The sequence below is a fragment of the Dermacentor andersoni genome, chromosome 1 (assembly GCF_023375885.2).
Source record: "Dermacentor andersoni chromosome 1, qqDerAnde1_hic_scaffold, whole genome shotgun sequence".
Taxonomy (NCBI): Eukaryota; Metazoa; Arthropoda; class Arachnida; order Ixodida; family Ixodidae; genus Dermacentor; species Dermacentor andersoni.
The window spans coordinates 53,426,802-53,450,944 of record NC_092814.1 but is presented as its reverse complement, the minus strand read 5'-3'; the positions used below and the strand labels follow the sequence as shown (position 1 = coordinate 53,450,944).

General features: G+C 44.8%; 1 protein-coding gene across 3 annotated transcripts in view; it reads left to right on the top strand.

Moving 5' to 3' along the window:
• Positions 1-23,840, top strand: part of tws (protein phosphatase 2 regulatory subunit tws) — a 76,592-nt gene extending 52,752 nt beyond the window's left edge. For all 3 annotated transcript variants that reach the window (XM_050193414.2, XM_055061487.1, XM_050193415.3), the window contains exons 7-8: positions 23,098-23,221; positions 23,296-23,840. In XM_050193414.2, the coding sequence (XP_050049371.1) occupies positions 23,098-23,221; positions 23,296-23,448 (277 nt within the window). In that variant the 3' untranslated portion in view covers positions 23,449-23,840. The remainder of the gene's footprint in view (positions 1-23,097; positions 23,222-23,295) is intronic.
• Positions 23,841-24,143: the final 303 nt, after the last annotated feature.

The following is a 24,143-nucleotide window of genomic DNA, read 5'->3' as shown; positions in this document are numbered from 1 at the left end:
CACCTGCTGCAACTGTACGAGGGCAAAGACAAGCGAGTTTGTGGATTACACTATTTTCTGCAATTTCATAAAAAGATTACAGTAAAAAAAGAAAAGAGCCTGAAGCCGGTGAAGGTGCGTTTAATGGGAATATAGTGTAGAAAGCAAGAGGGCGCTTGCTCGGTAGTTTGTGCCAATTTCAAATCGCTGTAAAAGTGGAGGGAACCACCCCGCAGGGGCGTTTGCGACAGCAGGCGTTTGGTGTGTTGCGACACCACATGCCCAAGCGCACGAGGGTTGGACCCTCCCGCGTCTAACCATGCACGGCTCCGTATTCGCGCAAAAGGGGATCTTGGGGGTTAAACCGAAGCCGGGGGTTTGGACCTTTATGGCCCCTCAGTGGAGGCAACAAGCCCCTTTGGCCTCAGCTTCATGTAGACAGCAACCCCGGAGTGACCCACCCAGGAGAAATCGGTAGTTGCCTTTTCCTGTCTCTCTCTCTCTCCCTCCAACCTTCTTTCTCTCACTTTCCTGTCTTCTTCCAATTTTTCCAGGCATCAAAGGATGAACCTTGTGGGGGTTAGCTAAGCTTGGTTATAACAGGTTCGTTTATAGTGGCTGTGTACAGCTCGCATTGGCAGGCCTTGTTTAAACACAGATCCTGTCATGTCCCTTTGTTGGACTCCATAGTGGGCAGCTGGCACTGCTGCCAAAAACTCCACATTACTAATGGCAAGCTCTTTCCCCCCCACTCCCTGATTGCCCACAGAAATGAGGGTTCACCAAAGATATTTTCAATTTTTTAGCAACCGATTACAAGACTTCCCCCAATTTCAAGTCATTCATTCTGACAAATCTTAAAAGTCCATGAGGATGATTTCACCTTTCCTTGTGTCAGAATGTCTCACCGAAGCTCTTGGCACAGGCTACAAAGCATCGAGGATGTCTAGTGGAGATTTCCTTTTGGGGCTCCGCAATGTGAAAACACGAAAAGCTTCCTAACCTAGTGTCATTCGGGGAAATCCCAGTGACAATATCCCTGCGCCGAACTTTGAACACCAGCTATGGTGTTGTCTCCGACGATGACCTAATGGAGCTGACAGAAGCTGAACCGTTGGAAGGCTGAAGCGAGAAAAATGTGGTCAATGTTAACCGAATTATGCTAAGGTGTGACATCAAGGAGATTAAAAAAAACATAGAATACCAACTTTTGGCTCAAGCGTCCTGTCCGAGACAATCGAGTCAGGCTATGTAAAGCTACGTGTCAGACCGTATGTTCCAAACCCCCTTCTATGCTTCAAATGCCAGTGTTTCGGCCACAGTTCTCTGAACTGCCAAGGCCGACAGACATGTGCTAAATGTGCGCGGTGACCATGCCTCTGAAACTTGCGAAAGTGCTCCACACTGCGTGAACTGTGGTGGCCAGCATGCTGCATATGTGTGGTCATGCCCATCATGGAAAAAAGAAATTATAACTATAAAAGCAAAAATTATATCATTCAAGGAGGCAAACAGGCAGGCGTCATACCTGCCAGAGGACAGGTTTGCCAATGTTACGCTCGAGGGGGCAGCGACACAACAGCTTCTGGCGACTCTCTGGCCCATAGTGAGCCGCCATCCGCCCCCTTGGCGGCTGCAGATAGCGCTGCTCTGCCGCCCCAGCAGAAGAGGCCATCACCCTCCGGGCTCGTGGCCTCACAGGCCTTGTCCAATGTGTCGAGGCCTTCACGTCAAACACCAGCGCCTAAGGAGCAGCGAGATTCTCGCGATCGCTCCAAAAAAGACAAACCTCGCATCATGGCACCTGGAAAGGGCCCGTGAGCTAATGCGTCTCTTAAATGCACAGCACAAAGGACTTTCACCATGGTTAGACAAATAACACTGTGGAATGTCGGAGGACTCCTCCACAACCTTGATGATGTTAAAGAAATCCTATGCAGGTTTAATCTTAAGGTGCTAAGATGCTAATCCTAAGGTTCAATCCAACCTTCTCCGGCAATACTGCTTCTTCACCACCGGACGACGATTTCATGTCGTCCTGTGGTGTAGCAATAGTTATATACAAGTCTATAACTTGTCAGCATGTTGCCCTTCAGGTGGCTCTTGAGGCAATGTCAGTACGGGCAATTCGTTTGAATAATTTGGTTATTGTATGTTCTATATACGTACATCCAAACTATCATCTTGGAAAAAAAAATGATTTTTATAATCTCATTGATCAGCTCCGGGAACCCTACATACTCGTGGGTGATTTTAACGCTGACTGCGCGTTTTGGGGATACTCACGATGTGACCTGGGAGGTCGAATTATACAAAACTGTCTTCGGAACTCTGGTGTATGCCTCTTCAATAAGGAACCAATGTACTACTACCTTTATCATAATTCATATTCATCAACAGGCCTGTCAATTGGCTCTGCCTCTCTATTCCCTGATTTAGAATGGCATGTAATCAAAAATCTATTTGGAAGGGACCACTTCCCAGTAACTCTAAACCTACTAACACAACATGACTTCCCTTCGCATGTCCTTTGCTGGCATCTAGCCGAGGCTAATTGGAAATGTTTTAAGGAATACACCTACGTGTCACGAGATTTTATAAGTAATTTTAGTATGGATCATGCCATATCATATCTTACCACTTTAATCATTGACACAGCAGAAAAGTTCATCGCTCAAGCAAAAGGTTGTTCACGTGGAAGATGAGTTCCTTGGTGGAACGATGACTGCAGACAGGCTCGGAAGAAGCAAAACAAAGCATGAGGCATTCTGCGCCAATACCCAACTGCAGAAAACCTTGTTCAATTGAAGCAGTCTAAATCGCAGGGAAGGCGCATGCGATGGGAGGCTAGGAGAACAAGCTGGGAGAGGTTTGTCGGGAATAAATTCGTATACCCAAGAAACAAGTGCGGAATGAGCTTGGAAGGCTAAAGGGGCAGGAACTGCATTTGCTGCCCTTGGTAAATACCGTTTTTACTCAAATCTAACGCGCAGTTTTATTCCGTTGGAACGGGTCCAAAAATAGCCTCCGCGTTAGAATCGAGTACGACCCTAAATCTGCGTTAACATATCGTTATTCGCATTTCAAAATGGCCGCCTAGCTGCCGTAGCTTTCTCCATGTGCTGTAGTACGTGCTTAGGTTAGTGCACCATCCGTCGTCCCGTTTTCTGCATTTGCTCTATCAGGATGGATGTGCCGACTGCAAAGACAGCCTAGTTCATCATGATGCCACAATTAAAAGGAAAGTGATCACGTGTGCGGAGGCGGACAGAAATCGGGCCGCATCACGGGCGTTTGGAGTTCCCGAAACTTGCTTGCGGGACTGACGCAAACAGGAGAAGCTTTCTACTCCGGCGGCGGCTATGTATGGCGCAGCCCCTATGTTGAAAGCAATCTGCGATGGAGACGCATCTACGGCGCACTGCACTGTGTTCGCATCGCTTAGCAGCATTGCAGCGCGAGTCCGCACAAAAGTCAATTCGCTCACTCCTGCTACCACACTTCCCCACTCCAGCGTTCTGATGAAAAGTTTCCGTGGTCATTGCGTGTGACATGTTCATGCTTGCTTGTGCACACGTGACGCCATGCTTGTTAATTTAGTTGGTAAGCGAATGTTTAAAGGTTTTTAAGGCTGATAAAGCTGCTATCCTTACTTTTCGTATAGCTGAATACTAATTTGCTATCGTAATCGATGCTTCGCCTTTCGGGCGAAACTGTGACTTTATTTATCGCAACTCTGGTGTATTGGGAGTAAATATTTGTTTTTCCAAATGAGAGACAGGTGTATTCCTGTATGAAAGAATGAGGTGCCCGGTACTGTAAAGATCTTTTCCTTCTTTAGGTAGTGGCAAACGGGTGGGCATTAAAATCTAGGGTGTTTTTTTTTTCCTTTGTTTTAGTCATCGAAAACGGGTACGCATTACAATTGAGTAAATACAGTAATCAAGGAAACTAGTTGGAAGACCAGGCAGAGGCTTCTGGAACACATTTTCAGTATTCATCGAGCTCCGCATGCTATACACAGACATTCCTTAAGCACAAAAAAAACAGAAGAATGCAAGACATTGGACCTCAAATGCGGAGGAAACAATATATATAACCGTCCTTTCAACACTGCCGAGCTTAGAGCGGCATTGCACGTCTGCAAAAGCTCTGCGCTAGGAGCAGACAGGATCATGTATGACGATGTTCAAGAACATGCACACGGACACACAAATAACATTGCTCACACTTAACATTTGGGCAGCCAGACACCTTCCAGCGGCATGGAAAGAAGCTATCGTTGTCCCAGTTTTGAAACAGGGTAAAGGCTCATCCTTGGTAACAAGCTGCCAGCTGATAGCACTTACAGCTACTTGTTTAAGCTTTTCGAAAAAAATTATAAATCGCCGTCTTTTGCATTTCCTAGAATCAAAGAACATGCTTGATCCCCACCAATGTGATTTTCAAGAAGGCAGGTCCACAACCGACCATCTTGTGTGCATTGAGGCAAAACAACCGCGATGCATTTGCCCATAAACAATACTTCTCATCAGTTTTTCTAGGTATGGCAAAGGTCTATGACACCACATGGCGCTAAGGTATTATCTGAGACCAATCAGGAATGGGCATCCGTGGCAACTTGCTCAGCATTATAAAGAACTTATCTCTCACATCTTACTTTCCTGTTATAATTGGTAATGGTCTGTCTAGGTCATTTACACAAGAAACTAGGGTACCACAGGATGTTGTGCTTAGCTGTACCCTTTATATTGTTAAAATGAATGCTTTACGTTCATGTATTCGACAAAGTATATTTTATTCTGCATATGTCAATGATGTACAGGTTGGATATAAATTGTACAACATTGCAGTCTGCGAGCGGTACATTCAGTTTAGGTTGAAAAATGTCTTGACATGGGCAAATCAGAACGGATTTAAGCTGAATCCCTCAAAAAGCTCCTGCATAGTCTTGCAAGGCCGAGGAGCCTTGTCCCAGAACCCGATATCCAGCTACATCGTGAGTGCTTACGTTTGAACATACAGCACAAATTTCTTGGTGTCATATTTGATCTTAAACTTGCATTCATTTCTCATATAAAATATCTGAAAGCCAAATGTATGAAAACAATGAACATTCTTAAAATTCTGGCGCACACGACATGTGGCAGTGACAGGGGCTGCTTAATGAACCTGTACAAGAGCCTCATACGGTCACACCTAGACTATGGTTCCGCAGTGTCAAAATGCCGCTCCAAGTGCATTGAAGGTTTTGGGTCCCTTTCACCATTTAGCTATTTGCCTGGCCACAGGTGCCTTTAGAACAAGTCTTGTACAGAGTTTATTCGTAGAATCTAGTGAGTGGTCATTTCATCTGCAGAGAACGTACCGTATTTACTCTCATAATTATTGCACTTTTTTTGTAAAAGAATTGATGCAAATTCTGGGGTGTGATCATTACGCGCGTTAAATTGCCCGCGAAAAGAAAAAAAAGAACTCTTTTCATCCCGCGTTTGCTGCGGGATGACAACAGGTCAACAAACAGGCTGCTGCCGCTGTATGTAGTGTGGGGCACCAAAACAAATCTGGCGGCCATCGGAACACGCCAAATGCTTTTCTTTTTTTTTTTTTCCCCTTGCGAGTACATTTTGCACATTAAACAGTTTCTTCCGTATCAGTAATGAATAATATTGTTAATATCGGTAAGTTTGTGGCAATAACGTAGCCATGTCCACTTTGAGGGGACATAAACGGGCGCGCTTAGCTGCCAGTGACATAGAAACACATGGCCGGCATGCTGCAGAAACTTCGGCATCTGTCTTCACTACTATCCTAATACAGCACGTTTCCGCTAAGGGTGGGCGAATATCTTAGCTGTGTTACAAGTGTCGGCGTATGAATAGGGTAGACTTCTAACATATCAGTGTAATGGCTCATTCACACTGGCGACTTGAGGAGGTCGTGCGACCATTTGCAACTCGCGACAAAAAAGCGACCGAAAGTGACTGATGTTAACATTATGCGAGTAAATACGGTATATAAGCTTCACATACTTCCTCAAAATGCAATCTAATCCTGAACACCCTTGTTATAAAACCATTAATGATTTGATGTCTGCCACACTATTTAAAAACTGACCTTCAATGAGAAAGCCTTTCTCACTACGCATGAGGAAGCTGAGCGAGGAAATGGGAGTCCTTCTACATGGGCATCCACTGATGGCTCCAACAAGGCTGTTGCCACTGTGGCTGCGGCAACCGATAGAATGCGACACGTCCTTTGTCAAAGTTACAAAGCATGCTCCAAGATGCATATCCGTATGCACTTTCTAGAACTTCAGTCGAAGTACTCCTGTCCGAAATTTTATACCGACACATCAATCACCTAATGGCGTGTATCCTATTCTGCATTCGGGCCATCCTTCTCGGAATGCAGTATTCTGCATGAAAAAATGAGCATCTTTACTGCAGAGGCTTATGCATCACTCTTGGCTGGAAAACTCATAAAGGCATTAAAGCTACAAAAAGCTGTCATATTTAGTCTCCAAGCATAGTAGCAGCTTTACTGTCTTCAGACACAGACGAATCCACTAGTCAATGACCTCTACTCATCTCTGGTTACTATGTATGCATCTAACAAACTTGTTGTATTATGTTATGTGCCAGGCCACAGAGGCATAGTTGGCAATATGTTTGCAGACGAACTTGCTGTATCCATAACGAGAGCCTGTAACACTACCACAGCTATCCCTCCCACAGACTTGAAGCCTTTCTTGTGCAGAACACTGAGAAACTTTGGCAATCCATAGTGGACCATGAAACCTCTAGTAAATTTCATTAAGCTTAACATACGAAATTGGCCAAATTGGTAACAAAACCTTGGCAAACTGATGTCATGTTCTGTCGACTGAGAATGGGACACATACAGTACTCATTGTTAATTGTTGACTGGTAGTGAAACTCCCCACTGTGGTAGGTGTGGTGAGAGACTGACCATTCTCCACGTCTTGGTGGAGTGTCGGGAAGCAGAAGCTGAACGAAAAAAGCACTTTCCTCTGGCATACTGATGCCACATTCCCCTTCATCCGGCACTGTTTCTTGTAGCAGAACCAATTTTACAGCGAAGCTGTCTATGGCTAAGATCTGGCAGATCGCGTCCACGCGTAGACCAGTCGTATATACGTGGGTCGATTCTGAAGATGGTACAATACCAGGCTGACCTGCGGTGGAGGTGAAGCAGGTGTTAAGCATATGCTGATTCTGAGCATAGTGCAATGTTGGGCCGACCCGCGGCGGCGGTGAAGCAGGCATTAAGCACTCTCTGTATGTGGGCTGATCCCGAAGATAGCGCAATACCTGGCTGACCCGTGGCAGAGGTGCAGTTCGCATTAAGGGGCCCACGTACACAACTTCGCTGGTCATCCTTCTTCGTGGGTGGAAGGGCACCGAGCTTTTTTAATTGTAAATCAGTTTTAAATTTTTTTACACAATGTCGATTTATTCCGCCTTATAAGTGCATGATATTCGTAGCGCATCCTGTCACGAGAAGCTGATGCTGCGATAGTAGCGACCTGTTTGGCACTGCTTAAGGGCCTTGGTGAGGCAGTAGTGCTGCTTGTACCGACATATTTTAGTATGTCACCTCATCGTAGTACATCATTTCTCAATAGCATATGTCATGTATCACTGTCTAGTTTTATTATGAATATATTTAGGCACTTTCAAACTGATATTTCTTAGACCTCTATACAGCTGTGTTTCATCGACATCTCAATATTCATTATTTATTTACCAATGGCAGTCTATTATGCCCTTTGCGCTCTTTGGCCGCTTCTGGCCCGGGCAGTTCTTTGTGCCCTATAAAGTCCGATCTCTGACAGATGTAAGGTCATATTTAAAAACACTGCAGTAGTTATACCCAACAGGAAAGATATGTAAAAATTGCTTCAAACTTGAAATTTGCAGCTCTGGAAAAGTTTTTTTTTTTTTTTTTTTCCCTGTTAATCTGCTCCAAATTCACAATATTCTGCCCCAATACGTGGAACACTAAAGGAGAATATTAACTCGAGCTTGATTGAAAGATTAGGCTTCTGTAATAGAGAATTCATTATTCATAATGAGAACAGGTTTTGTAAATGAGAAAGAATTGTAAATGGTGGCAAAAATGGGTAACAGGAGTGGGGCCGCCTATTGTGGACTGGTACCTCCCGCAACCCTTTCAGGTGTGAATTATGACAGACTTTCTATAAATGTGTCAAGATTACACAACTTTCCCTGCGGGGCGTCTTACGTAAGGTGCGTTGCGACATCACATACCCAAGCACACAAGGGTCGGACCCTACCCGCATGTAGCATGCACGGCTGAGCTAATGCCGGGTGTTTGGGCCCTTGAGGCCCCCCTGGAGAGGCAACACACCTCTTTGGCCTCCGCTTCACATAGATGGCACCTTCAGACTGACCCACCTGGGGGAAATCGGCAGTCACCTTTTCCTGTCCCCCTCTTCGATCTCTTTCTTTCTCTCTCACTTTAACTTTCCTGTCTTCTACACACTTATTCGTACTTCTGAATTTCCGGGCGACAAGGGTTAACCGTATGTAATATATTCAGCCTTGGGTATATACAGTAGGTTATAGTGGCAGTCTATAGCTGGGTGTCTGCAGGTTTCTTGGAACGTGTAGGGCCCTTGTTGAGCTCGGTGGTCGGTGGCTGCCACCGCCACCGAAATGGCAGAAGCAGTTGCACCGAAGCAACTTTCCAGTTCCTTTTGGAACCTAATGAAGACACATTTCCAAAATGCCACATTCTTCACAGTGAAGGCATCACAACTGTAAGAAAACTATCACCATTCCTAGTTTCTAAATGCCTAGCAACGCGATTCGACCAGCCACAAAGCCTCAAAGATGGCTAGCAGAGACTCCTCCTCCTCCTCGAACTGGCCAAGAAAGATCAACTTGAAGAGCTTGCTGAAATCGCCAGTATCAGTGACATTAAAGGACAATCTATCCACATCGCTCACTGAGCACAAGCAGGGGAGTTATATCGGAAGACTTCCTGAACCTCAGTGACGAAAAGCTCCTTGAAGGATTTCAGGAGCAAAACATAAAGTACAAAGAATTGCACTACGACTGAATGACCAACAGATCCCCATGAAACGTGATGCTGACATTTGGTACCAGCAGTGTACCCAGTTCATGTGACGCAGGATATTTGAAGATCGTTTGACAGTGCATATCGAACCCGAGGCGGTGCTTCAAGTCCCAGAGGTTCTGGTATGCATCACAATCGTGCAGAGGCAAAGAAACATGTGAAAAGTGTAGTGCCAATGGCCATCCTGATAACTGCAATGCTCCCGCACCCCCGCAGGGGTGTCTGTGCCAGCAGGCGTTCAGTGTGTTGCGACACCACGTACCTGAGCACATGAGGGTTAGACCCTCCCACGTGTAGCCGTGTGTGGCTTAGCAGTGACCGGGGTAAGGGGTACTTGCACTCGATGCTGGGTGTTCGGACCGTTAAGGCCCCCCAGCGGAGGCAACACACCTCTTTGGCCTCTGCTGCTTCACATAGGCGGTACCGGCAGACCGATCCACCCGGGGGAAATCGGTAGTTGCCTTTTCCTGTGTCTCTCTCCTTCCAACCTTCGTCTTTCTCTCACTTTCCACCTTTCCTGTCTTCTGCTGGCTTCCCCTTCCAATTTTTCCAGGCAGCAAAGGTTAACCTTGTGTGAATAGCCAACCTAGGTTATTTCATATTTGGTTATGTGATAACCTACAGTTGGCGTTTGCAGGACCTGTTTTTAGTCCCTGCAGCGTCCATTATTAGGGCTCCATGGTGGGTGGCTGGTGTTAATGCCGAAAACTCCATTCAGTTATGGCTAGTTCCTTCCCCCCACTCCCTGATCACGCTCGAAAAAGAAGGCGCACCGAAGATGTATTCCAGTTCTTTGGACATCAAACACCCAACTTTCCACAATTCCACGTCATTCACTCAGAAAAATCAGATAAACAAGTATGAACAATCTCGCCATTTCTAATTTCCAAGTCTCTAACTGAGGCTCTTGGACCAGGCTACAAGGCATCAAGGATGGCAAGTGGTGATCTCCTCTTGGGGCTCCATGATCAGAAACTACGAAAAGTTGTCCAGTCTAGTGTCATTTTTGGGGACGTTCAAGTGACAATAACCCCGCACCGTTCTATGAACACCACCCACGGCGTTGTCTCGGACGATGATTTGCTCGAGCTGACTGAGGCTGAACTTTTGGAGGGCTTCAGTGAGCAGAATGTTATCAATGTCAAAAGAATTAAGATGAGGCAGGACGGCGAAGAAAATGGCGCGTCGGGGCAGCACCACAGCGGCTTCCGGCGGCTGTCCGGCCCACATGCAGTGAGCCGGCAGTGAAGCCATCTGCCCCCCCCCGGCAGTTGCAGCTAGCGCTGCTCCGATACCCCAGCTGAAGAGGCCATTGACCTCCGAGCAGGTGGCCTCAAAGGTCTCGTCCAACATACCGAGGCCTTCGCATCAAAGGCAGCGCTCTTTGAGCACGTGTCCACCCTCTCACAAGAGGCAATGGACACAACCACTAGCCAGACGGCGCCGCCAGCGCCTAAGGAGCAGCGAGACTCTCACAATTGCTCTAAAAAAGACAACACTCGCATCATGGCACCTGGAAAGGGCCCGTGAGCTAATCTTCTCGATACTGTTCTCGATTGCGCGTGCCTCGCGCACTTTCTTGTTTACATAAGATTTAGCGGCCGGAAAACATATAATGCGATCGCAGTTTGGCAACGTACTGAATTTCGGTGCCAAAAAATTGTCTTCTGGGAAGGTATGAACTGTTAAGAAATGAGCACAACTCTAATAGGTAAGTTTTTGTGTTCTCTATTACGAATGTTGTCGCCCACAAAATGTACGTAACGGGAACGTATCAACGAAGTTCTATTGGGTATATATTCATACCTGCCAACCCTCCAGATTTGCCCGGGAGACTTCCGATTTTTTACTGAACTTTCCGATTGTACCATCACTGTCATATCTCCCGAAAAGTGGTCTCACTTCGTGCAATAATGGTTTTTGTGAAACCGGCACTGCGAAATCTAAAGCCACATCGTAATCGTCAGCATCACCAACAACAGCTGCACTAGCACCATCGGTATCGTCGACTAAGCAGCCAACTACGGTGCCTAGTAAGCCGACCAAATCCAGAGCCAATGTAGCTCTTGCATTTCATGCAGGCCTTCCTCCGTGGTGCATCTTGTTGCTGCTGCTTGCAAGGCGTTGCTGTTTGTGTGTATGATTAGTGTTGGCTAGGCCGTGTGTATGCGGTGCACCGTGCAAATTACAATCCTCGTGTGCTTGATGCCATGGCGCTATCAAAGCCCAAGAAAAGGTATTTACAGAAGTTTTTGCGATCTTATACTTCTGAATTTTTGTGCTTTTTGACATCAAGGAAAGGAGAACCTTGTGCATTTTGTACAACATGTGGATGCAACATCGGCACACAGTGGCAAAGGAGACTTGAAACTGCACGTTTCCATGGCGCACCGCTGAGCAGCAAGACAACATATTGACTTTACTCTGGAACAACTGTGACGACAGTGTCATACGTGTGGAGTGCCTGTTTATGGTATTCCTCGTCAAACACAACCTACCCCTTAGTGTCAGCGACCGCGTTGGGCCTCTTCTACGGAAAATGTTTCCGAAATGTTACGAGGGGAAGCGTTATGGATGTCGACGCAACTCTGAAGGATGCGGAGGTGGCCAACCTGAAATTTATTTCACAGGCATTGCTCTCGAATCTTCGTTTTTTTGTTTCCCTCAGCTGCTTCCCCGAGATTCCAATGAATCTGCTGACGACGCTTTATATGCTCTCGAAGCTGAGTTTGCCACACTACAGGCATACAGTCTTGAAGAGCACATTCTGAATAAAGAAAGGTGGGGCTTGCAGTGGTCTATGGTTGTAAAAATGAAAAACACTGATGGAAAACATGTTTCACCGAGTTGCAAAGGTGATGCTAGATTTACTCATAATACCGCATAGCAAAACAGAGTGCGAGAGGATTTTAGCACGGTGCAAAAAACTAGGACTGAATTCCGCTCATCAATGTGCAACACAATCCTCCAACACCTGCTGCTAGTGAAGGACCATCAGTCTGGACCATGTTGTGAGCAAAGCTACTCGGATAAATTTTTGAAGTGTCTACTGCAAGGTCCCTGCAGAAGGACTCGTCGAACACTGCCTGAAAGTTTGAACCCCCCCCCCCTCCCCCAGTCCCACCAGAAGTTGAAACAGTGAATGCAACACCCCCTCCCGTTGGTGCGAATAAAGTCTCCCGATTTTTGATCTCGCCAGGTTGGCCGGTATGTAATTTCATAGCATGGAATAAACAGTTGTCTTGTCCTTTCCTTTTCTTTTATGTTGAGCCCTCTGCAAGTTTTTAAAATTACAGGCAGTACATGCTACCTCTTTTGCTCAGCTTATTGAAATACATTTTGGCCAACACTTAATGGCATTCCAAACAGTTTGAGTGACACTTTCGCATCCCCATTGTGTCAAACAAGTAGGAATAATCACTTTTGAAGATTGTATGCAGTGTGTAGCCATATAATTGACTTTATTTATAGCTGACTGTCCTTAGCAACGAATGTACAAGACATACCGTATTTACCTGATCCTATTGCGGACTTTCTTCGCAAGTGTAAAGTAAAAAAAATGAAAGCGCTCTTGAATGTAACGTGCTCCCAATGAGAAAAAAAAAGTTTACCTTCAAAGAAGGTTTTTTTTTTTTTTTTTTTTTTCGTAAGTCAAGCTTTCATTTTCATAATGAAGGTGTATCGTCGCTGTTTTCACCAAAGATACCATGCACACAGGGGCTGTACTCTCGAGCGATCACTTGGAGATATACTATTATCACTTTTGCAAGATCTTATGCATGTCTAGGGGGCGCCGGACTTGTATAAGTATGCGCCCCGACAGAATTCTTGCGACTGCACATAGATGTTGAGCTTGACACAGCAGGAGAAATGCTGGCGGCCTTATACACCAATGGCATCCGGTGTTGAGTTGCGTAAATTCTCACGCAGATGATGGCATCTTCCAAGGTTCTTGACCGAGAATGTTGCTCTAGATAATAGTTGAGCACAAAATGAACCCGCAGCAATATTAACAAAAATGTGCTCTGTCACCATGTTGTGATGGCAATGACTCTGCCCGACGGCTGTGAATGTGGTTTTGGTTTCGTATCCAAAATGTAATGTGCAGGCCATATTTGGATTCACCTTCTTGGAGAAATGGTATGCATTACATTCGAGTAAATATGGTAACTTATGTGCCAGAACCTGTTTGCTTGGGTGGCGAGCTCCTTACATGATCTCATAATGCAAATGTGCTTAATTATGCTGGACTGCAATACACAAGATGTGTGTTGCGATAAAATGTTGATAGTGATAGGGCAAACCTGGCAACTGTTCCAGGCAATGACAGTTGTAAAATATATCATCCCTCTTGGAAAAATCAACCCAGTCAGAAGAAATGCTTTGCTGCATATCTTCAGTTTGTTGTTGGCAGAAACATCACCTGCCCTGTTTGCTATTGCTATTGATGTTGTTTAACAGACCATAGCATTCGTTAATTACAAGGTGGGGCCAAAAAGTTGCAAGACTAGTGTTGTTTTCAAAAAACTAATCTCTTTATGAATGCAAACAAACCCTGACACCCTCGAAATAGTTCCCTTGTTTAAAAATGCAGCACTGCCAGCATTCCTGCCACTTTGTAAATATGTCCTGGAAGTTCCCTTTCCGGAATGAGTCTAGCACATTTGGTGATTTGCATATTTCAGCATTTAATGTCAAAACAACAGGCGATGCTTAAGTTGGATAATCTTAGGAAAAAAGCGAGAGTGAAAGCTGGCTCCTGCTGCAAAAAAAAAAAAAAAAAATTGTTTAATGCTGTTTCGGTGCAGTCACTGAAATCGAGCATTAATCGCAGTGCAGGAAAGACTTCCAGGAGATATTCACAAAGTGGTAAGCATGCTTGGAGTGCTGTATGCTGTGCAAGGGGACTATATTCAAGGCGATAGTGTTTGAATGTACATTAATTACTTTCTTTAAAATAGAGCCAGTCTCAACTTTTAGACCCTCTTGTTTCCAATTATTCGCATGCATTTACGTTCATGCCGCCTGAACTAGTGCGAATCTAGTAAGCATTTTTTCCAACCCTGTTGATTTTTCTGGTAGGGACGATGTTTTTTGGCACACATTCTTGGCTTGAACCATATGTGCCAGGCTCACCCTTGCCACTACAGTATGTTTCACTGCAATAATACAATGCCTCGGATGCCTCAGTGCGTGTCGCATCCGCCAGGGTTGGCTGCAACAGTACGTGCCAGGTTCACCCTCGCCACTCTCAATAACTTTACTGCAGTAAAGCACATCTGCTGTGATGGAGTGCGTATAAACCCCTTCATGACATTTTATTGAGCGACGTCACTCACCGCGAGCTGAGTGTTCGACATGTGCAGGAAAAGTTAGGGGAAAATGTCATAACAAATGTATGCAACTGCAAGCACCGCCAACATGACTTACATGGCAACATGGGTGGTATCAGATGCATGGATTATGGATACGCCGGTTGTTCCCATAAAAAACCATAATTTACTGCACATTGTATGCAGAAAGTACAGACTGTAGTAAAATTTTAATGCATTTCCATAGCACCAGCAACACACCCATCAATGCAGTTTGAACGCAAGCCAAATCACATCTTCCTTTTCTGGCTTTTGCAGCATTTAGTCAGCCTGTCAATCAAATCACATCGTGTGTTCCAAAGTACAGTCGAAAATATGGAACTCAGCCTTTGGTAGACTACTGTGTTGCAGGTTAGGAGATAAGGGCATAGGGACGGGAGTCTGTCTGTCTTGGTGAGCTATAACATCGCATGTTGGGCATCTCGTGAGGGTGCAACAGCCACTCCTCTAGGATTGCAGGTCATATTGTGTATGCAGGTACTTGGCGAAGATGACGCCACAAAACACTGTACAAAGACCCGAGTACTTGCTCCGGGTGCCTCTATGAAGGCTATCAGATTGGAAGTTGCACGCCATCCTCAGTATGTCAAACTGTGATCTCAGCTTGGTAGCATAGAATACAAGCAATCAACGGAAGCAAGGGTGGATCAAGCAGCCGTGACTAGAAGGAAATCTGGTGCTAGTGTCTGCGGGTGCCACCAATATGTTAAAACCAAGAAGGGTAGTATGTAAATCGAAACAGCTGTTCTTGCTTCAAATGACCTCGTGAATTGTTTTATGGCAAATTTGTTGTATGTGAAGTCTTATTCAGACTCTAATTTCTACCATTCTCTGGGTTTCAGAACATTCCCAAGAGAAATTATTGTGTAGAATATAAAACATTACGCATGGTGAGTCTTTGTTACCAAACACTAAACACTGTTACCAAACATCATGCTCGAAAGCATCATGGTTGCCTTGTGCGCTGGAAATAACAAGACAAATTTAGTGTGGATCACTTACCTCATTGTAAGTGGTTTACACTTACATGTGGTTAGCATGCAACACAAACCACAAAGAACAGCACGAAAAGCTGCAATGTGCTTTAGCAAATTCATACCAAATTGTAAAAATGTGTACTGCCCTGGGATTCCCGAGGTGGCTGAACAATATCAGTGCCAGATTTCCCTCTAGTTTCCTTTATATGAAGCTGTACATGCGTGGAACAAAAGACTATCTTACTCTCCTGGTGTTGACATGTAAAAAGCCATAAGATGGATGCGCAAACTGAAAATACGGGAGTGAGCTACTTCGCCTCTGGGCACTGGTTTTACAGTACAGGGAAGTGGGGTTGAGCTTTGGCTCCATTACATTTGCAGCATTGTTAAGCAGTGATGCCAACTAATACTTGATCTAGGGTTCTTGGGATCAACTTAGGGAGTTTGCAACCTAAGCATTATCTATGGATTTCTAAAAAAATGTGCTGATCTGGTTTGGCATACTTGTAAACATGTTCATAAAACTGTAGTCAGATTTTAGTGAAAGGTTCCCATTTTCTTCTGCATCTTGTTAGAACACTGCAGTTTACAGTAACCTATATTTTCACAAATGTTTTCTGTTAGAGTAGAAAAACAGTGCTGTGATCACTAGCTTGTCCTTAAAGTATGGCAGCATTTTAAGTGAAGAATGGTGCTACTGACCTAGAATATGCCTGTGATCTCTCAAAAAGTTGTGCACTTGTCCCTGTTTAATGCTGCAGTCAGGTGTATCTGCATCTTTAAACAGGAACCAATGCAAAGAAGTAGGTAGTTGACACATGCCTTGTCAGGTTAATTAGCTGCTCCAAAAGAAAACTGCTAGTAAAACATTTTGCAGCTGCATGAGAAGGGCTAAACATTTCACTTCTTCCTACTGGCTTTCATTTGAAATTGGGCTTATGCAAAATAAGTTACTGTGGAAACTGAAAGTAAGTCTGCCGTGGAGTCGGTGCTGAAGTGAACTGTTCAAAGTAATGTCGACGACATCGGAGCATTAAAGCGTGATTGGAAAGTTAGACATGTTGGACTTGATGTATACTGGCATTGTCAGCATAACTGGTGAGAGGAAAGACTGTAAGGGACAAATGCTGAACTTTTGTCCTTTGTTTGTCTAGCTATTTTTGCCCATTTTTTACCACTGTCGTTGCCATCGTTAAGTGCAACATACTAGAGCTGTGATTGCCTCATGAAAGTCGACCATAAATATACAAGAGCAGGGATTCTCCCAACTAATGGGATTTTTGAGGTGGTGTTTAAGGACACTTTGGGCACAGCAGGTTGTCATGAGAGTTACGGAGTGGGGCTATAGTTTCTCATTCTATTGCATCTAGTGAGGTAGAACGTAATCGCACTTCATTTCATTTTGTAGAGTTGAATGGTAATCTGGGACCATTCCTGGAATGAGAACTGGCTCAGATTCCATTCTTTCAATTCTGGCAAGGCGGCACAAGAAGCTGTTGTCTGCCTCGTGCCCTCTTTGTCCCGGCTGCATTATTTTTTTCCCCTAGAATAGGCTGTTCACAGGTTGGTGCTGACGGGCGTATTAAGTGTGCACAAATGGGCAATTTCAGGTAACAGTGCCACATGAAAAAGCAGCAATATAACTTGTGTTCTGCTGTAAATTCAACTTTCTCCATGCAAGCACATAATCACATGCTTTAAGAGAGAGAGAGAGAGTCAAACATCTTCACTACTTGAATTTCCTCTCACTCTTTCCTTGCACCAACTATGCTGACATACGGAAAAGCACTTTATACATATAAATGCTAGCACAGTCAATGCAGTGTATGTACAAGCTGTTAAAATCTCAATACTTTGAGGAAATTCATGTGGATGAAGAAGAGAAGCACATACTGCTTATGTTTAAGTGCAGTCAAGTGAAACATACATGCTAAAATAAATACTCTGGGAAAATTATGGTACAAGGCGAACAGCAAAGTAATATCTGATGTATGTTACAAAAAAACAATTTAGATTACTGTAGCTGGTTCAGTGCAAGTTTTCGCGCACTCGTTTTCTGTTAATAAAGAAGGGGGGGGGGGGGGAGAAGAAACCTGCCCTTGATTTTAAAGGGACACTAAAGGCAAATATTAGGTCCAGCTAAAGTGATAGATTAGTGCTCGAGAATCTCTACAGGGCCTTTATAATAGAGAAATTGAGGTAAATGCAGGACATGGTTAGACTCTCCCGGGACATTCAAGTACTTGCCTGATGACAACAGCACTCCTCAGTTAAATTCTGTCACTAGTACTCAACCACTTGTTGCAAAAAAACATCCTTGTATTGTATTATAAGAGGAAATAAAATTCTACTTGTCCAGTTCCATACTATTTTTGAAAAAAAAAGGACACATTGAAATTACCCTTGGCAACAACACGGGTGGTAGAAAGGTTTCGTTTTCGCTTGACTCCGTGCCGCCCACGCTTTTGTGTTTCAGCAGTTTCGTTATTGTGTAGTGCTGCGCTGGTTTTGCTTGCTCACGAAACTCGCACAAACTGCAAGTAGCAGAGAATTCAACTTCCATGTAATGTTGGGGGATACCCGAATGGTCTACGCCACTTGACCACAAAACAGCTGCAGCCGCAAAGCCACCGCCCTGTCTTTGCTCAGTGCCGCCGTCGGTCGGGCGGCATTTTACTGGCCGACAGCAGCAAACGGTAGTGATGGTGTATGCAACGTCGCCACTCCCCGGTTGGGTGGCGGGTGATTTGAATTGCGAAAAAGGCATTCGGACCCTTCAGATGAAATTTTCTCGTAAACTAAGTATTTTCTTGGCACGAAACAAGTGATGAGAGGTTTCTGGAATGGTATTTAGACAGTCCACGTGGACTTAGTATTTACTTTTAGTGTCGCTTTAAGGGGGGAAGTATGTATTCTCACCATCCTTAAGACCCCCTTTACCAAATTTAATGAAACTGCACAGTCTTGTTCAGTTCTTTATGCCGATTCCAAATATGCAACTTTTTAAAATATGCCAATTAGTTCTAAAGTTAACTAAAATTAATTTGCATTGTTTCTGGGAACAATGGAGCAATGACTACTCATCAAAATCTTGCTTTAGGCACGTAGCTGGGTACTACGAACCATAAGCTTAACAATGGTAGGAATAGTTTTTTGGTATAACAAATAACAATTATGCAGCACATCAAAGCTTTTTTCTTCAAAATGGGTTCAAAGTGGCTGTTTAATGTATGGACAATAAAAAAATATTAAAACTGAGATACAAGAATCTGGTCCTACCAGTGTGTGCATTATTCATGTAGCTCAGTACTGCACAAAAATTACAATTCTAGATGCCCCGATTACTGCAAAAGCGCTCCCGAAAGGATGCAAATATTCAAAAATTCATGTTTTGAGGAAACGTACACAAAAAAACGGACAAGCTCATTTGTATTCCAATATAACAAAAAGTATTGATATATCCACATATCTAAATGGTCAGTAGCCACGAGGGATGTAATCTGTCTGCCTACAGCTACCCACATTCGTTTTTTTAAAGGGCTTGTCACAGACTTGTCGGGGACTGCTGTCCGGGATCGGCATAGAAAATCCGCGAGGCACACGCTTCGAATGCTGTTGCCCGTGGAAACCGACGCGTCCAGTCCCCGAGAGCTAGCGCCATTCGGCCCAGCCAAGAGGCCATGAATGCAACTACGGCTGAGACATTCGCTCCCATTGCAGCCCGCCTGACATGGCAGGCCACACCTTTTTTTTTTTTTTATCCAGCGGCCGTGGCTATACGCTATAGTATAGCGTACGCTAAGCAGCGCTCGCTTTTTACTGTTTTAGTTGGCCTGCGAGGTCTTCGAATCTGAGGCCATATGCCGTCGTTGCAGCTCTCTCTCGACAGTAGCGATAGGTGGTGCTGACATCTTGAATGTTTCTTTTGTTAGGCTTCGACTTGTTCAAAACAAGAAGTGATCTCGAAAACAACACAAGGTTATCCATAATACTCTGTCGTCGAAGCGACCTGAGAACAGTTTAGTCATTTGCTATGAACGAAGGGCATTTTACAAAAGCAACGCCAAATTCAATTCGAAGCGGGCAGCCGGGACCGCCGCCATGTTTCATGCAAATCATGCAAGGACACTAATGCTAAATCTGAGAAATAGCATGCGTAGGTCGTTTAACGTACTGCGCATGTACGACCCGCTATTTTGTAGCGTACGCTAAACTAAAACTGTCTGTTAACACGCGTACACATGTCAAATTTCCGCTTCGTTGCTGAAGTTCCCACCAGTTGTTGGAGGTATTCCCCTGCTTGCTTCTGCCGTTTGAGCGATTCCGCTGGCTGCGCCATCTTTGTGTCATGCCGAATGCTGCTCCTGTGATCACTATCGACCGGCGGCATCGTTAGGCCTAGCTCGCTCTCGCCAGGTCCGTTGCATCCCGTGTCGCAGCCGTCGCTTGAAAATGCCGACGAGTGGTCGTCGCTGTGTTTTTCGGCAGGGTCGGAGCGCTTTTCGAAGTTGTAGTGTGCTCGCTTTTTCTTGCTAAACTTGTTTCGAGTGGCAACCTTCCGATATTCTGACATCACTACACGCTACGCTAGAGGCTTTCAAAATGGTGTCACGGTTCGCTTTTCAAGTGCATTCGTGTGCCGCAGCAGACAACGCCAGCCGCCTAAGCCAATTGCAGGACTTTGTTTAGTCACGTGCACTGAATGGGCGAATGGGGTCGCACCCCGGGACCTTTTTTGGTGCGGTATTTCGAAATAGCGAATGGGGGACGAATGAAAATGTGGCAGGAAATAGAAGGAGTAGTTCTTTCCAAAGTGACCAAGATGACCGCGACAGCATATGTTGTTCAGCAGCAGCGTGGCATGAAAAAAAAAAAAAGTTTTTGCTTCTGTTAAAATATAGCTCGTGGCAGTTACATAAATTGATATTATGGCTAAAATATTGATCCATGGCGCAGGAAACTTGGTCAGAACATGCGGCAGTGTTTGTATATAATGAGGATACCACTTTCAAGAAACCCATTTTTTTTTCACTATTTTTTCAACACGCACTAAGCGAAGAGAACACAGCACGGTGCACCTAGATGAGTTGCCATTGCAGATCGCTTTCAAGATAGGGGCCGCGCCATAGGTAGCAGCCACTGGAGCAGAAGTCTTCTGTTTTCACCAGCCCCACAAGCAAGTTTTGGGAACTTCGAGCGCTCGTGATGCGGCCCGATTTCCGTCCGTCTTCGCACACGTGATCAGTTTCCTTTTAATTGTGGCATCGTGATGAACTCGGCATGGCTTTGCAGTCGGCACTTCCATGCTGATAGAGCAAATGCAGAAAACGGGATAACCGGGAAGAATGATGGTGCACATACTACAGTACGTAGAGAAAGCTACGGCAGCTTGACTTGAAGCGCATGCGAGGCAGCCATTTTGCAATGCCGATGGTGATATGGTAATGCAGGTTGAGGTTCGTACTATATTCTAAAGCGCAGGATATTTTTGGACCTGATTTATCAGGGACAAAGTGCATTAGGTTAGAGTATATGCGGTATGTGGACTCGTGTAGTCCTAGCGCAACCTCCAGCACAGAATTTAAGATATCTCTTTGGTGAAAAGACTGCTTGTTTTTTTGGCATAATTATGGGGCACTTTCCGGTCAGTAGATTGACCCTTTAAAGAAAATATTCAGAATATTTGACTTAGGTCAATGATGCACCTCCACGGACTAAAATGAAGCGCCGTTGATTGATGTTGAAGCAAGGAGGCGTCGGATGCACCAGGAAATGTTCGCCGCATAGTCTACTTGTGTTTTTGATTGGTATTGACAAAAAAATTTGCTAAGTTGGCATTTCCGGCCTGCGATGAACTTAAGTCCAGACCATACTTACACTTGCGTACACGTGCATGTGCAGACTGTGCGGCACAGCTTGAATGTGTCGAAACTCATACTAGCGGTGCCCTCAGGCTGCCTCGCGTCGGCACGGCTGGCTACGCATCTACGGCGTGGTACAAGCAGCTCTCAGTGAGGCAGATTTGTCATGCTATAAGGTGCTTTTTCTTTCCTTTTTACTATTTTATTTAAGCATTTTGAAGCACTGTCAATAACTCAGTACAACACGACGTCTTGCCAAAACGTCTTGTGGATGGAAGCTGCCATTCCTTGCGAGGCACGGCAGCTGCAAGGCGTGTAAACATGAGCCTATGCATGTCCACGAGTGTATGGAGGATCTGGGCTTTATTTCACAGTGGTCCTTTCGTTATACAGGGCGCACCACGTAACTTGTGTTGAAATTAAAAAGAAAAATGCTTTAAAGCTTGAATGAAGCCTGCAAGAGCATGTGACAAGTGCTGCGCGACTATAGTCACGCGGCTATTTTTCATGTTTCTCGAGCTTCCTTTAATAAGACTTCGGAAAAACTTTCATGTAGCAGCTATTGAGCAACAGAAAGATGGCTCGGGAAATTTTCATGGTGGCCTGCAATTTTCTGATTGACAATTTTGCCCAGATTATAATATTTGAGACGTGAAATAATAGTAGCTAATTATGTAATCACACAAAATAGAAAAATTGTATGACTTGCTCAAAGCACTTGCAAACACTACGTTGGTTTTGTCCAGCTATGTGCCACTCTCATATTTTTAAATTTTGCACAAGTTACGTGGGACACCATATATATATAATGCCGAGGGCATAATTATTGCTGCTTTGCCAGGCTAAACCACGGTAGCTCAGTGACTATGGCTTTCTGGTGTTGAGCACTGAGGTCGTGGGTTAGATTCGCAGCTGGCGCTGTCGCATTCCGACTGGGGTGGAGAGTGAAAGTGCTTGTGTGCCGTTACTGCTATTTGATTCGAGCATTAGCTGTTTGAAGTTGTCGAATCTATGCGGTAAAAGCAGTAAAGCCTCGAGGGAGAGAGAGAATGGTGGATGTGAGGACTTCTGCTCAATCATTTACAGGCATTTATGAGAATGACTTGCTTTGAGGCAGCCCATATACAAATTCGTTCTGATTTATTAGTTGACCAGTCTGACAATAGTTGTATCCCTTTAAAGCAGTGCGCGGTGCTCTAGTATTGCACTTCTCTCTTTCAGCAAACATAGCACTGCGCATGCATTTTGTAACTAGCTGGTTGTGCAGTTTGCAAGTACAAAACACGGGAGTTGCAGTAAAATTGTAATGCAGAAAAAATAGTAAAGCCTCCAGGGAGGGAGAGAATGGTGGATCTGAGGACTTCTGCTCAATCATTTCCAGGCATTAATGAGAATGACTTGCTTTGAGGCAGCCCATATATGAATTCGTTCTGATTTATTATTTGACCAGTCTGACAATAGTTGTATCCCATTAAAGCAGTGCGTGGTGCTCTAGTATTACACTTCTCTCTTTCAGCAAACATAGCACTGTGCATGCATTTTGTAACAAGCTGGTTGTGCAGTTTGTAAATACAGAACATGGGAGTTGCAGTAAAATCGTAATGCAGAAAAAATAGTCAACTGCATTGTCGCTGCAGACCGAAAATAAAATTGTCAAGAAAGATCTCTTTTCATAGCAGCAGATATTGAGCTGAGTAGTGTGAAACAGGTACTACTTTACCATAGACTGCGTGAGTTGACTTTACAAGTTGACTCAGCTGTGATGTGTGTCCACTGTTTCAGCTACATCATGACTGGGTCCTACAATAACTTTTTCCGGGTATTCGACCGGACGGCGAAACGCGACGTGACCCTGGAGGCGTCCCGGGAGATAGCCAAGCCGCGGACGGTGCTAAAAGCGCGGAAGGTGGGTGGCTTACAACTCGCTTGTTTGAGGAGCGCTGTGTAACATTGTGGTTTCACAATGTTTTCCTTGTGCAGGTGTGCACAGGCGGCAAGCGGAAGAAAGAGGAGATCAGTGTAGACTGCTTGGATTTCAACCGCAAGATTTTGCACACGGCGTGGCATCCCCAAGAAAATGTAGTGGCAGTGGCTGCCACGAACAACCTGTACATATTTCAGGAGAAGTTCTAGTTATTGCTTTGGCCACGCTACAGCGCAATGTAAAAAATGTACATAGTGTCATTCCCCCGCCCCATCCCTCCTCCAATCCCCCTATCTGTTTTAGAAAGGCAATTTTTAGTTCTCCCCCCGCAGTCCCGTTGTTGTACCGTACGGGTGACTGAGGTTTTTGTAGATCGTACCGATTCTGTTTTACGTAGGTCCCCCTTGGTGTTTTGTTTATGCCATTGCATGTTGTTGTGGACGACGGGGGGGCAGTTGCTCAAATGCTGTGTGCTGCTCCTCAATGGCACTCGGAAAAAAAGGTAAAGCAAACGAAACGTTTACAAGACTGTCGTATTCCGAATTCACGTACGTTGACAGTGAAAAAAAAAAAAAATAAAACGAAGTCTTAAGAAAGTGCCTTCCTTGTGTGCTTGTGGTTTTGATCCCGTGGCTTTCAATGTGGTGCATTCTGCCTAGCATCACCTTCTTTGGCACAGTCGGCGGCAAGTGTTTGCAGTCTGTCATGTTTACAGCAAAACAACTTCATGGCAACAATTTGGCAAGGAATATGGTGGTTATTCTATCGTTGCATAAATGGAACAAACTGCTGGAAAACGCACCACACCTTTTATGAGGCACGTATTATTCGGAACGTGTTTCTATACACAGCTGGAGCGCGATCGCTCAAGAATCTTGCTGACCGGAGGTTCCTTTCGCCTCCT